The sequence below is a fragment of the Arachis hypogaea genome, chromosome 10, assembly GCF_003086295.3.
Source record: "Arachis hypogaea cultivar Tifrunner chromosome 10, arahy.Tifrunner.gnm2.J5K5, whole genome shotgun sequence".
NCBI lineage: Eukaryota > Viridiplantae > Streptophyta > Magnoliopsida > Fabales > Fabaceae > Arachis > Arachis hypogaea.
Window position 1 is genome coordinate 15,873,172 of NC_092045.1, and position 16,008 is coordinate 15,889,179.

General features: G+C 32.2%; 1 protein-coding gene, 1 long non-coding RNA gene and 1 pseudogene across 2 annotated transcripts; 2 read left to right on the plus strand and 1 right to left on the minus strand.

Moving 5' to 3' along the window:
• On the plus strand, window positions 1-2,082 carry LOC112715258 (uncharacterized). The gene is made up of 2 exons (XR_003159583.3): window positions 1-761; window positions 1,345-2,082. It is a non-coding gene; the product is annotated as an uncharacterized lncRNA (long non-coding RNA).
• Window positions 2,083-7,217: 5,135 nt separating this feature from the next.
• On the minus strand, window positions 7,218-10,879 carry LOC112715245 (malate synthase, glyoxysomal). Its single transcript, XM_029289610.2, has 4 exons — window positions 10,239-10,879; window positions 9,086-9,411; window positions 8,661-8,991; window positions 7,218-8,123 (listed from the first exon to the last, which is right to left on the minus strand). The coding sequence occupies exons 1-4, from the start codon at window positions 10,626-10,628 to the stop codon at window positions 7,467-7,469; spliced, it is 1,704 nt and encodes a 567-aa protein (XP_029145443.1). The 5' UTR covers window positions 10,629-10,879; the 3' UTR covers window positions 7,218-7,466.
• A 2,855-nt stretch (window positions 10,880-13,734) lies between these two features.
• Window positions 13,735-15,692, plus strand: LOC112715248 (uncharacterized; annotated as a pseudogene).
• The last annotated feature ends 316 nt before the right edge of the window (window positions 15,693-16,008 follow it).

Sequence of the window (16,008 nt, forward strand, 5' to 3'; positions counted from 1 at the left end):
ATTGATATTTAATTTGATTGTATGGTAATTAGCTAATTTTAGGTACTTAATTACTTTGGTTAGATAAAGATAACTCTTTATTTACTTCACTTCCTAATTGATTAATTTTTATTTGGAGATTAAGAAATATACCTGTGTTGTACATAGATGCATACTTCTTTTAGGTTTGTTAGTTAAGACCTGGCTAATTTTTTGGTTCTAGCAGCAATTGGAACAGAAGCATGTGAAAAAAAAACACAAATGAAAGTGAGACACATAATAAGATCTATATACAATCCATATAAAAACACTTCAAATGCTCTCTGAATATCCTAGAAATTGTAGGCATCAGATTGGATTTGGTTTTCTAATAAGTAATTCATAGTAGCTTTGAATAATTTTGATTCTTTTTCTGAACTCTGTCTTCATGAAGAGAGATTCTTTTTCGATTTTCTGTTAGGTTCTTCGTTTTCAGTATGCAGTGATTTTATTAGAGTTTGCAATTGTGTTCCTGATTTCCCATTGGGGTTTGCGTGTTTTAAATCTGAGTTTTGTAATTTTCCGTTGATTTTAATACTCAATTTTCTATAATGTACACTGAACTATTGAGCTATTAATACTCATACACACTTGATTTAGGGTAGGATTTAGGGAGGGAGATGATTTGTGGGAGTGATTGCTGATTGGAATATGGGTCAAATTGAAAAGCTAGATTTGTGGTCATGGAGATGTCTTTTTGCTTTCATTATGGCAATTGTGAGGTGATCCAATAGCTTCGACAGGTTAGTAGGCATTAGATTTATTTAAGTTTTCTTATGATGTATTCATTTATTGGGACCCTTGCTCTATTGGGTCTTTCTTTTCTTCAATTTGTTGTTGGAAAAAGCTACAGCAATAATATAAGTATAATGTCTAACATTAGTTTGAGTATTTAAAGTATATAACTATAAGTTCTGAAATAAATTTAGAAATAATGAAGTTTATTACAGTGCACAAAATGAGTTAAATAAACATTATTATTAGAAAACTGTCTCGTGGGATTGCTGATAATTTGGATGACCCAAAATACAAGCATTACAAATATTGGTCTAACCCCTTAGAAACAAGGTGAGATCCTATACTTAATTGCTTTAGTAAACATTTTGTAGAAGTTGCACACAAGAAGACTGCCAATCTAGAATTTGACTATTGTTGGCACATAGCTACTACGTAATTAATCATTTTATTACCTTGGTTTGGGGCATTGATAGATTCCTGCTTTTGCTATCTTCTATAATGTCGTATCCTGCTGTCTTTTAAAATCCGTAGTTTATTCATACTACTTCTCTTTATGGTTTGTGTTATATTTTTGTCCTGCTGCTGCAGATTACCACATGCTCCAAATATGGAGATTTACTCTATGTATGGGGTCGGGATTCCAACGTAAAGAGTCTATGTTTATAAGTCAACCTTCCAATCGGAATGCTACATTCCGTTTCAGATTGACACATCAGCAATTGGTGGAGATGAGGACTCTTTTTTAAAAGACGGAGTTTATAATGCCAATTGGGATGAAACCGTTCCTGTTTTAAGCGCTGGTTTCATTTGTGCAAGAGGCTGGCGGGAAAAACCCGCTTTAATCCTTCAAGCATCTAAACGTTCGTAAGGGAGTATGAAGACGCTGCTCCGGCTAATCTTCTCGAAGGAAGGGGAACCCAGAGTGGTGCTCATGTTGATATATTGGAGAACTTTGCACTTATTGAAGATATTATACGAGTAGCAGCAGGGGCCTCTGGTGAGGACTTAGGTAGACATAGAGTTCACTCAAATTTTCAAAGGGTTTCAAAATATTAACTCTCAGTGCAATAAATGTTCCGGCTGGCAGTTGTTCCTTTATTAAATTATTTTTTACTTTTCGGATTATAAATACTCATTGTTACCTTAGTTTAACATGAGTATTACCCATGAGGTTATAAACAGTTACCCATGAGGTTATAAAGAACTGTTGTTAGGAATTAAATGGAAATGTGCACTAATATTTGATCATTTTAGCATTGGTATTGTGACACCAAACTAATCATTTCTATGTGTTAGTGAGTTTTCTGAAATGTTACCTGTTCTATATGTTTGTGTTTTGGATTAATTTTAAGACACTTATCAGTTGTATCATATTATTAATAATTTCCTCTTTTGGTGCATGTGTTTATCTTCTTTTGATAGTGTTCCTACTAAGGCATATACTTAAAGTGTTGACAAGGATATGTGTATACCACAAAATCAGTCATGATTTTCTATTCGATTGATTGTTTTTTTATTGGATAAAGTTATTTAAAAAACATTTAGATCTTATTAGTTCTCTCTCGTGTCAATTTGAGTGTCAATTTGAGTGTCAAATACGCAATTCTCTAAATACACAATTGTGATATTAATGGCACAATTATAAATAAAAATTTTTAACAAGAAAAAAAATTTAGGACACCATGTATTATTAACGTATATTAGAATAACATTAATTTATAGATATTTGTTTGAATCTACATAACAATATAATTTTGTTATTTTAAAACACAAGGAGTTGTATTAACATTATACGCATAATCAAATTATTAGTTAATAAGTTGTTTTCGAGTGGATTAATAACTTCGTTCACTTATCATATTTTTCAGGCTCTTGTGATTCAATTCGAACAGTTTACTTATGAATAGTTGATTTGCTGTAGAATATGTTTAACTATATATTTTATAATAATAACTCTGTTCTTATTGTGTTAGGATAATTACTTGCATTTGAGATCTTAGGTCAATAAATTTGCGACTTGCGTATGTGTATGAAATTTTTTTTAAACTTGATATTATTTGTTAAGGTTCAAGTATGAAACTAAAGCAATTTTTACTCTTTTGATTACTGATGATTTTTCTCAATTTTGACTCTTATTTATCTCAATGTTAGAAGATTTAATTTTATGCATTTGAATAATAATATATTTTTGTTGTAATACGTGAAAAACCCTATAAAATCTTATACGGTTCAATTTCAATTGCTCCCTTCCTTAAATTTTAATGCGATGAAAGAATTCTTTTTATATACATAAATTATATTGGTTTTTGTTCTTATTTATGTTTATCTTCTTAATTGTGTTGTTTATATTTTTAAGTTGTATTTGTTGTTGCATAATTTATGAAGTTGAACAAGATACAATGTTCTATGAGACAGGATTTCTATAGCCAATTCTAAGACGTGCTCATCAAAATTAATGTTTTGAAAAGTAACGATACTTATGCAACTATGAAGAGTTAGGAAAAAATACTTATGTATTGAGTAGTGAGAGTAAACAAAGCTGTTACATTTAGTTAAGAATTAAACAACAAAAGTACTTTTTATTAACTTAAAAAGTGACAATCCAAAAACATTGAGAAGAACCGAAATTTTCAACCCGTGCAATGCACGGGTCTTCTGCTAGTATATATATATATATATATATATATATATATATATATATATATATATATATATATATATATATATATATATATATTGTGTGTGTACTCTATAATTATTTTGGGAATGGGCACTAGTGTCCTTAGCCGTCTTAGTGTGTTACTATAGATTGCAATAATAGATTCTGATAAGGCTTTCTGATATGTTTTTTTTATTATATCTTTTTATTCAGATAATATTAATTTTATATTTGAATCTATTGTAGTAATAGAGTAAATATATATATATTTTCCTTTAGTTTATTGGAATAATAATAATATCTGGTATAGCATGCGTCATGCTGCCAAAACACTTATATCGCTACCAGAATAGATGATGATTCAGCTGTATTTTTGTTATGCAGTTAGTCCATACTTTAAAAAGGTTCCTGTAAAGTCGATACTGATTAATGAACAAAAGAAGTTGGTAGAAATGTAGAAGTAGAATGGTAATTGAGGTTCAATATTTATCATGGATTAAGAAAAAAGCCTCCTCTTTAAGAACACAAAATCTAACGTTTGGTTCTTTTCCTGGTCATAGTTCTAACTTCTAAATTATTCATGATTACTGCATTTGATGGGACAGACACATGTTTTTGTTCTTTTGGGCTTACACTCAACCAGTTCCTGATAAAAGAGTTACTACTAAGCCCTGATGCAATAAATCAATATTAAGGCCCAAAGATATTTAAGGTTTGGGTTTTCATAACAAGGCCAAAATCTGAATAGGTCGTTTCGGAGAAGAAGTACTTCAAACAAAAAAATGAAAAGAAACGCTTCACAAAGAATTCTCTTCTAGCCCATCATGGCATTGTCCAAAAAAAAAAGAAAAGAATTCTCTTTATATTAGAACGTTTTTTGTGTGGATCTCGTAATTATTGAGAAACACTCTAATGCCTCGCTGATTACTACAATGGCTATGTGATGTATCAATGTTTAGATTGTCACCAAAAGGGGTGGCAAATGGGCCAAAATTTACCGAGCCAATCTTTGTAATTTGTCAAAAAGGATGAGTAAGGTTAAAAATTTAATACTGCTAAATTTAGAATATTTGTCTAACTCGTACCGCTTAATCTGTGAGTTTTGATGGAACGGGCAGATTTTTATGTTGGGTTAGATATTTTTTTGTCCAGTCTATTTTTCATTAATCTGTGAGTTTTGCCCATCGATTCGCTTCTGTCGTTATGGGTGTTGTACTTCGCCAAACTAGAATTTTTGAAAAATCCAAATCTAGCTTCCACCGTACCAGATTTGCCTGACCTGCTCCCTTTTGGCAACCCCTCCACCCTCTTGCCGTTAGGGTCAACCCCGGTCTCCTTCCATGCTTGATTTCGCCATTCAATAGACGTGGCTCTATCCAATTAAGCTAGCAAATTATCAAACTGAGCCACCTCCAACTCTGCTTGAATTTTCTTTTTGAGTCTATTTGCAAAGATGCACATGAGAGCCTCTGTTCCCAGGTTTCTCTGCGTTCGAACTGCAGACTTAAACTCTTGCTTATACTAAGCAACGTCCTCCACCTGTTTCACCTCTAGTAACAGAGCCATGGAGTTGAGAGCAGCTCCAGGTTAAAAACATTTCAATAATCCTCTTTGAATCATCTCCATGTCTAAAATGGTGTGTATTCTTCCCACCACTCCATCCATGCGAGATCCTCTCCCTCCAAAGCAAGAGTGACAAAGTCCATTCTTTCTGCCAGAGCCACCTGGGTGATACGAAAATACCTTTCCATCTCACCAGCCAGCCATTTACATCATCTCCCGAGAAGATGGGAATGTCAAGCTTCCTGGTAGGCTCAAATCTCCTCTGTTCTGTTTCACCTTCATTATTGCCGCCACCTCTGCCTTCTGAACCTTCTCCATCTCCCTTGTTTCTCCCTTCAGCCACGTTTCTTCCCTGGTCATGGTGTTGTTGTGAAAGCATTTTCCTCACCTGTCTTAGTAGGTTGGTGGATAAGAGTTCAAATGATCGGTTTTGAGTTTCCAATGAACGATTCTGGCCTCCCTCATCTCCTCCATTTGCTTCTCCAAAACTTCCAACCTCGACTTCATGGCAGCTCGCATGGAAACCATGCATAGAACACCTAAGATCGGTGCTCTGATACCAGTTGTTACACTGGTATTTATTTTAATAGAAATACAGAAATACAATAGAATAGTAAAAGATAATAGAAGAATTTCGAGAGTTCTCTTCTCTCCTAGCCTAGACCTTTCCAAATCTTTTCCTACCTCTCACCTAATCAGCTCCTTCTTTTATTGCATTCCCTAAATTAATTATCATAATTAGCATTCAACTCATATGATTACACATTTCTCCTGCCTTATTATTCCTCTCTTTTCTTTATTGCTTCTTCTAGATTAATGATAAGGTAAAGGGATTATTTTCTTTCCTTTTTAAGCTGCCTTGGCTACTGACTCAGCATTTTCTCTCTCTCTCTCTCTCTCTCTCTCTCTCTCTCTCTCTCTCTCTCTCTCTCTCTCCAGGGTATGTAACACTTTGTTGCTGCACTTTTTTCCTCCTCTTTCTATTGATTTTGCAGTACTCTATATATTTTTTAGAAGGTAAAATAAGAAGGAAAAGATGAATAAGAAGCAGAAGAAGATGAAGAGGAGAAAGAGGAAGAGTTTTGAATTATGCAGAATTTATCAGTACAAATCCACCGAAAATTTTTAAACAATACACCTAAATATCTTAGTTTTACCGCGAAATTTACTGCAACTACACAAAAATATTTTCTCTAATGCTGTATTTTTTTCTTCTTTTTTTCTTTATTTCTGTTTTTCTTTTAGTTGAATGAATGTAGGTTCATCCTCTTCCAAGTAATTTTGCAGCATTGTGTGTTTCTTCTTTTTTATTTGATTTTTTTTCTTTTATTCTTGTTAAGAAAGAGTAAAACAAGAAGAAAGTTGAAAATGTAAAACAAGAAAAGAAAGATGAATAAGAAAAAAAGGAAGAAGATGGTGATGATGATAAAAAAAGAAGCATTAGAAGACGAGGAGGAGGAAGAAGAAGAGTTTCGAATTATGCAGAATTTATCAGTACAAATTCATCGAAAATTCTTAAATACACCTAAATATCTTAGTTTTACCCTAAAATTTGCTGTAACTACACAAATTGAGAAAATTTTATGGCAAAAATTTTGGATCAGGCAACGTTATTAATATAGCAAAATTTCTACGATAACGATAACAATAACGATAACGACGATACATATAAGACGACGACGATGCTATAACAATGATGATCATGATGATGAAGATGATGGACGAGAAGGAGAAAAATGAATAAGAATAAAAAAGTCCAACGAAAAAAGGAGGAGGAGGAGGAGGAAGAGGTGTAAGAAGAAGAAGATGACTATAACAAAAGAGAAAAAAAAAGAGAAGAAGAAGAAGATGACAAAGTGTAAAGAGAAGAAGAAGAAGGAGGAGGAGGAGAAGAACTTGGCAGGTCGCGTGAATGTAAATGACTTGTATGTGTAAATAACTTGTATATGAAGAATAATTGATTTAGAAAATGCATGAACATGCTGTTATTGAAGCTGTAGAATCTTATCCAGAATCTTATCCAGAAGCTTCTATTTTTGGGTTGGCTTTTGATTGGGTGTAAGTTTTGAACCAACTCCTATCTAATTGATGAAAATTTTAGCTAACCATTATATTGGCTCATGACTTGCTCCTATCCCCTTACTAAATCCACGAGGAAGAAAATCTTGGAGTTATCGTTCTAAAACTAGGTTGCAGAAGACTGATATGGTGAGACTCATAACTAATCTTGGTTACGGGGTTTAGTTTCTGCTCAAGCAGATAGCAATGTTCCATCTTTATTTAAAATAGCAACACCTCAACTTTCCCTTCTCCTCCTTTTCTTGTGTACATGATAAAACAACAAAACCTTATCCCACTAGGTGGAGCCGGTTTCTTGTGTACATAAATATAATGAAAATATAAAGACTGAATTAACGTCTTACATAAGAGTATAAGACACCATCCAAACTAACAGCAAACTATTAGACATAATGAAGCATTTCAAAATTCAAAGCTTTGCTGGTCCCTTGGGGTGTTGTATGACTATGTAATTGTAGGCATCCAGGGTCAGAAAATCATCCAGTGTTGGAGCAGTGCACTGCCTTTTGAAGATCTTGCAAGCCTCCTTATACATTCCCTTCTTGAATTTATCTTTTCCCACCTCACTTTCAATCCTAGCCATCTCTTCCTCAACCACTCGGCTGAAGAGCTCCTTGCTCACTCTTACTCCGAGTCCATCCCCATCCAACTCCACTCCATACTTGATCCACTGCCAGTTCTGCACCCTGCTAATCTCAGCAGTGGCAGCATCTTCCATGAGGTTGTAAAGAGGAACTGAACCAGATCCAGTGAGCCATGCCGCCACATACTGAATACCGACACGTGTATTCAAGCGGAGACCATCCATTGTACGTACACCTCTAGGTATTTGCAAGAGGTCTTCTTCAGTTATGCTTGCAGCATCATCGCGCTTCGCGTCCTTGATCTGATTAGGAGCATTGCCCATGTTGTTGTTAAAAACCTCCACGTAGGCTGGTATCAGACCGGGGTGTGCTGCCCATGTTCCGTCGTGCCCTGCCTTTACTTCTCTTAGTTTGTCCTTCCTTACCAGTTCCAGTGCTGCCTCATTAGCAGCTGGATCATCTCTAATTGGAATTTGAGCTGCCTGGTAAAGAATATAAACTTAAGAAACATTTTCAACAAAAAACCACCTTCATGTATGGCTTGCCTCAATTTGGTTTAAACAGTTTCAGCTAAATTTTCAATCTAGCCTTGTGATTGTTATCCTTAATGTTCAATTTGATACTAGTCAGTTAGCATCTAAATTATATAGTCCATATACCCTTCACTTAAAAGTTAGAACTACCACTAGAAATTAAGAATGCTGCATAGTAGTAAACTCTGGTCAGCTTCAAAATTTCATGTGAACTTAACATGTTATACTTTGATTTCAATGCCATCATCTTATTTTCCTGTCCAAGCAATGAAAACATGTTTGTTAAAGCCATATGCAATTTTGACATTAGAGAACTTATTCTTGTAGTGAACCAAATTCAGAGAATGGATATTGTCATTTCTATTTTTATTCCTTCATTTTTTCTACAAATTCATGCAAACATACAATGCAAAAGTATGTATGGAGTGACATTATAGAAAAAGAGTGACATTACCATTTTCTCCCAAATTTATCACATATACATACCATGCCTCCCATAGCATGCACGCCACGCCTATGACACGTCTGGATGAGAAGGTCAGAGTAGCTCTTCATGAAGTGCTGAGTCATGCCAACAAGAACCCTGTCCGGGAGCAGCCGATCCGGGTGAGCTTGGAAGGTCTTGACATAACTGAAAATGTAATCCCAACGGCCACAGTTGAGACCAACGGAGTGGTCCCTCAGCTCATACAGAATTTCGTTCATTTGAAACACAGCAGGAAGTGTTTCAATCAGAACAGTGGCCCGTATGCTTCCCCTTTCTATGCCTGCCATCTTCTCTGCCCTCTCAAACACATTATTCCATATCTTAGCTTCCCTGTCAATCACAAATTACTTGTTTGATTGTATTCTATATAAACTCCTAAACATAAAATCTCTAGCTTTCAGCTAGAGCTAGCTTTGTTCTTTACCTTGAGTGCTCCATTTTTGGAAGATAGAAGAAAGGGCCAAAGCCTGCACCCTGAGTCTGGCGGAACGGTGCATGATTGTGGTAGAAGTAGAGGCCGAAATCAACAAGGCAACCGGTTGCTGGTTCACCATCAATGAAAATATGGGCCTCGGGTAGGTGCCAACCTCTTGGTCTGACAAAAAGCTTAGCTGTCTGATCGTTGAGCTTGTAAACCTTGTTCCTGGCTTTGTCGTTGAAGGTTATAGTCCCAGCCACTGCATCCTTCAAGTTCACTTGACCCCTCATAAGATTCTCCCAGCTTGGTGAGAGTGCATCTTCAAAATCAGCCTACAAATCGAAATTTTAACAAACAGCAACTTTTCATTGTTTTGGTTCCAAATCTGAAATGTTATTTGAACATCACCCCAACATAAACACAATCTCTTATGAGAAAGTCTAGGGACGAGCACATTTATTAAAATTTAATCATTATTTAATAAAAAATAAATAAATAATTTTATATTATTATATAAATTTTCACACTATTAAAAATACTAATAATGATTAATTGATAATTACAAATCACAAAAGTTGTTAGTTTTTATCACTTCACATCTCTTATAAGATAGGAATATCTCCTCTTAATCATTATCCTGGCCCATCTTCATAACTCCTAAAATATCTAAAAATCAAGTGTACTGGTAAAAAAAAATTCTTTTTTGTAAGAGCATGCGTGGAGTGACGATTATACAATTTACGTATAGTATAGTGTTTTTTTTTTTTTTTTAAAGGAAGTACTAAATAAATGTTTGATATATTGATTTTGGATCAAACTCCTCAAAGGGAGAGAATTAATAAAATAATAAAGTGAAATATTAATCAGTTTTAAATTAAGATAATAGAGTTTACATGATAAGAATTACAAATTCAATGATGATTATTGATTTATCTCTCATTTTATCATTTAATTAATTTCTTCACTAATTCATTCATTTTAGATATACAATATTGTTGACTTATCCATTATCTTTCAATGAATAGAATATAGACTCTACTGAAATCCAATCCAATAGTAAATAATGAATGAGTCGACACATTTTATTCCATGTAAAATGGATACCCCATCGTAAAACACTGCAAATGCGCATAAAGATGTGTTGGTAATTAGTACTAACCATAAAGACTTTAGCTCCAGAGTTGAGAGCATTGATAACCATCTTCCTCTCCACAGGTCCTGTGATCTCTACCTTCCTATCAGCCACAGCCGGTGGAACCGGTGCACACACCCACTCCCCTTCCCTTATGTACCTCGTCGCCGGATCGAACCCCGGCAGAGCCCCTTCATTGTACCTCCTCTTTGCCTCTTTTCTGCACTCCAGAGCATACCTTATATGGCTCCTGAACTCACGTTGCAACTCAGCAACAAACTTCAGAGCATCCTTTGTGAGGATTTTTGCAAACTCCTCATCATATCTTCCCCGAATGTCCACTCCTTCTGGAACATCATAGGACGGATCAATCTTTTTCACTCCTTGTTTGGGATATCCATAGGTTCCAGTATCCATCCCTTTCCTTTTTTTGTTTTATTAACCTTTGTTTCCCCTTCTACGTGCCTATAGTAATAGTATTGGTTCTTGTATGAAAATATGGAATGTGTCTTGAGGGGAAGGGCTAGTTAGAATTTATAGAGCCAATAGAGAAACGGGAGCAAGTTGGATAGGTAATGTTACGAAAACAATCAGAGTCATCATACAAACCGATACAAAATAGGAAATGAATTATCTCAATCAAGGTTCTGAAAACCGAACCGGTCATCGAATCGTTTTAGTCATTGGTTCACTGGTTTAGTGGTCCAACCGGTCTAACCGTGGTTCAACCGAAAAAACCGTTCCTTAATAAAATAATAAATAAATTATAAATAAACATCCTAAGGTATCTTTCAAATTTAAAACCCTATATAACATATCACCAACTAAATGTAATTAATCATCAAAATACTCAAATACTTACAGCAAATATATTGGCAATTAACATAATTATACTTTCATTAAAAGTAGTTGAATTGAATTGCAGTGCACAAGTTAAAGACAGAGAATATTGCCTTAATGTAGCTAAGTCAAAAAGTAAAACAAAACAGGCCCTTTTAATTCTTACGCTTGTAGGCTTCAATATAATCATTACCATACAAAGAAACTTTCTTGAAGGGATTTATGGCAACCAAAATAGGCCCTGCTTTTGTCTGAATTTTACAAGATATGATTAACAAGGTTAAATTAAAAGAATATTTTTCAGTTGTCTCAGTGAGTCCAGCTAGATAGAACAAACATCACTGTGTACTGTGGTAATTCTAGATCATATCTTACTTTTCTATCAGGCAGTGAAACAACAGACTCAGTTCCAGAAGATGTTATTATCTTCACCAGCTCCCAATTCCTATTTGAAAGTTGAAGCCAATACTGAACCTTTCAAACAATGAACTTCAGAAGTAAGGGAAAGAAATAGAAAATACTAAGCTATCCATGTCTTACTAATAATAGAATAGAAAAACTCAATCTCTTAGAACTCAATAATTACATCAGTTATCCAACTAAATAATTGCATCACAGTTATCATAACCTGATTTCAAAGCCTATAAGCAAAGTGAAATTAAAAACATGAGACATACAATAAATCAAAATTTTTGTAAATTTATTAATAATTTTATTTTAAAAAAATAAAATTAGTTTATTTAATTAAATTAATATACTTTTAATTTATGTATTTGAGTTTTATGTCTATTTTTATTATTTTTTTAAATTTTTTATTTTCTCTATTTAATATAATAAATGACATATTTTTAAATCAATAACAAATAACATATTTTTAAATTAATTTTATAAATTAAATATTATTATAAAATTAACACTAAATTATATTTAATTTTTCATATAGTTTTATGTATTTTTTATTATTAAAATAATAAAAATTATAATATAAATGATAGTAATATCAGTTATTAATAAAAATTTATTATTTTATTTTTAAATCAATTTTACAAATTTAATGCTATTATAGTATAACATTGTTTACATTAATAAATTTTGATATTTTTATTTTATTAAAAATTTAAGACTTTGTTTTGTTGTATTATATTATTTAATTTGTAATAAAAATAATAATAAAAATAAGTCATCTTAAAATTTTTGAGAGATAAATATTATCAAAAATAAAATTAATTTTTTAAAATATTAAAAAATAATTTATAAATTATAATTAATTTTATATAATTTAAATAAAAAATTAATTTTTTAAATAAAAATTTATGTGCAAAAACTAATTTTTTTATGTACAAACTGATTTTTTTAAATTAATTTTTTATTTAAAATTAAATTGACTTATTAACCTAAACAAATTTTTTTATTAATCAAAGATCAAAATTATTTTTTGTTAATTTTAATTATATATAATTTTACATGTTAATAATAAATTTTAAAATAAAATAATTATATTTATAAATTTTATTTTAATATAAATATTATTATATAATTTTTTCTTAAAATTTTTTGCTCTTTCAAATTTTTTTTCAAGCTCCGGCGACTATTCTCACTCAAATAAAAAATTTGGCAAACGAAGTATTTTGAAAAATACTTACAAAGGTGGCACTATTTATAGTCGCTATCGTCTCTTTTTAGTTTTTAGTAAAAGCACGCAAGAACTTGATCACATCGTCTGCTAGTGTTAGCAGTCAGGGACGGTTCTATTTGTGGGGGAAAGTACAATTTGAAATTTTCTTCAGTAATACATTATGATAATATTTATTTGTTTTTATTAAATTAATAAATTTAATTCTATAATAATTTTTTATTTAATTTTATTTTAATATTTAATAGTGAGAGAATTTCATATTAAATATATATTATAATAATTAATTTTAAATTTGAATGAAATTAATATTTTTTATTAAAAATTAATTCAAAAAATATTATTTATTTATCGGTATTTTTTTAAATTAGCTTTAGTTGTTTTTATAATATACATTAATTAAAAGAATTCTTTAACTATAAATATTATTAAAAATGAATTATATGTGAGACAAATTTTTAAATAATTATTTAATAATATTTCAATTGTATTACTAAAAAATATTTAATTTTTTAAAATATAAAATTTAAAATTTAAATTTTAAATTATATATTATTATTTAAATTATTATTTTACTGTTTTAATTTATTAATTAAATATTTTAAACATTAATCATATTTTATAATAATCAAATATAATTATAACAACTATATTATATATACACAAAAAATTACTTGTATAAAATATAAAATATAAAATATATATTAAAAATATATTAATATATAATAAATAATTTAATAATTAATTATATATATATATAATATTTTTATTATAAAATTGTTAACATACTATACATATTTTATTGTCACTAACAAAATTTTTTGGATTTATCAACTGTTAGTACTCATCCACTGAGAAGCTGAAGAATTGGAACACAATGATTTTTTATTTCCCAATTAACAGAGCAAGTTAATCTTATATGGATTCTATTTAAGTTTGAACTATATATATCTACTACTTGTATAATTGCCGTGGCTCATGAAGCCAGGTGTCGCCGTCATGTTATTTTGAAATAAAATAATGAAGAATAGATTGTTAAAGGTAAAGGTTATTCTATTCTCTCTGTTTCTGCGTTGCTCCTTCTCTCTCCCTTCTAAGCTTCTCACTCTCTGTCTCTCCTCCTTCCTTCATCGTGTCAGTGTATCAATTTCTCTATGGATCTCCTTCTTCCCGGTAAAAGCCAGCAGAACCCGCTGTTTCAAACCCTAAACCCTGCCCCCTTTTCCATTTTCACTCTCAGGCATAGAACACATCAAAAGCCGAAACCCAACCCGCAAAATTCTAGGGTTTGTGTTTGCGGTTCCATAATGTCTCAGAACGGGAAGCTCATCCCAATCTCGACCAGCACAGCACCAAGCTCCTCAACCTCACTGATCTTCAGCGCATCGATCCCTTCGTCGAGGAAATCCTCATCACCGCTGCACACGTCACCTTCTACGAGTTCAACATCGACCTCTCCCAATGGGTTCGTTCCTTTATAATCTCCTTCGTTTCATCTATTCCATTCTCTATCTCTCTCTCTAACGCTTTCTCTCTCTTCTTTCTGCGATTACCGTTTACAGAGCCGCAAGGACGTCGAGGGATCCCTCTTCGTTGTCAAAAGGTCTACTTTTTGTTCCTTTTCCTTCATCATATCGCAACAATTCATGAATTCCACGATCCGATTGCTTTTTGTTTGATTTTCTCTGATTTAAACAAACAAAATGAACGAAATTCAGTTTTCATTCCATTCATATTTGATGTGCACACAGAAATAAAAAGCATAGCTTGGATCTACTAAGTCATCAAGAACAGATGAAAAGATTCGGACATCACCTTAAACTATTGTTCAGTGATAAGAAACCATCACAATCTCAGACAAAACAACTCTGCAGAGGTTTCTGTCAGGTAAACACTGATAAGATTTGTTCATTCTTAATGGTTTCAATATTATATATGTTGTTGGGTTTTTGTTTCAGGGGACTAAGGTTGTTTCTCCAAACCAAGATGATTTTGCTATGATTTCACCAAGAATTAAACTCAGATGGGAGGCACCTGGCTTATCTTGAGAGGGGTTTCTAAGGATGTGGCAAAGTACAAGATCATTATTGTCCATGGTTTTGGAAGCTCCAAAGAGATGAACTTTCTCGCACCCCAAGTACAATTACTCATTCCCTTTCAACTTAAACAGAATAGTAGTACTATACAATTACGATATTCATATGCTGAATAAGGTTACTCAACGTGTATATATACATATATACAGGAACTAATAGATGAACTAGGCATATATCTGCTGATCAGTTAGAGTTAGGACCACAGTTCTATGTCATTGGAGTCTCAATGGGTTCATATGCTACATGGAGTTGCCTTCAGTACTTACACCACCGGTACAGAATTACAACCTTCCATATGGATATATAGATTGCAAGACAAAATAGTCTATTAGGATTTGTTTGATAAGAGTGAAATTGATAAGAGATTAATTGAGTATCCAGCTGGATTTTGATCTGAGATTGCATCGCAGTTAGGGAAACAGAAATGAGTTCAGAACGTCTACAAGAAAATTAAGTTAAATAATTTTTCTTCTTGCTTATATTTATATAAATTAGATTTATAAATAATTTTTCTTATTGCTTATATTTTTCTTCGAATTTGTGTACTCAGGTGAGAGAGTTAAGCATAGAATTCGCTCGAGTTGGCGGAGTGGAGATTCCGAACAACAAGAGAATTGAGTTCTCGCTACAGTACATCCATGGAATCGGAAGGAGCAGAGATCGCAAGATTCTCTGCGATATAAGCATGGACAACAAGGTTACTAAGGATCTCAGCGAAGAGGATCTCATCACTCTGAGATGAAGTCTCCAAATACGTCATTGAAAGCGATTTGGTTAGTTTCTTTTCGCTTAAACCATTCAATTAATTAAGAAGAAAGTTTAATTTATTGATGTGTTTATTGATTTTCTCAGAGGAGGTTTAATGTGCTGAATATATGGAGATTGAAGGCAAACGAAATATCAGTAGTAGGAGTATATATGCTTTTACATTTCCTATTTCCTCTTATATATATGCTTTCTGTGGGTAACAAACTCTGCTTTATGCTTAATTAAATTTGATTAGCTTTCACATTCCTAATTAAGATAGTATTTTGTTGAACCAGATTGGGGTTGGGTGCTTATTAGAGAAGCTAATAAGGCTAATAATTTGAATTTCCTCATATAGAGCTGAAGCTTGCCGGACTTATTTTTCTTCTTGCTTATATTTATATAAATTATATTTAATTTGTTCTTTTTTTTGTGGTTTAGTAATGTTTTTTTTTTTTTTGAGATGATGCATATTTTAGAA

Excerpts from the sequence above, each read along its gene's own strand:
- LOC112715245 (XM_029289610.2), bottom strand. The coding sequence starts at position 10,628 with ATGGATACTGGAACCTATGGATATCCCAAACAAGGAGTGAAAAAGATT. Across the intron at positions 9,412-10,238 it reads CTGGAGCTAAAGTCTTTATG|GCTGATTTTGAAGATGCACT; the intron begins GTTAGTACTAAT and ends TTCGATTTGTAG. Across the intron at positions 8,992-9,085 it reads CCAAAAATGGAGCACTCAAG|GGAAGCTAAGATATGGAATA; the intron begins GTAAAGAACAAA and ends TGTGATTGACAG.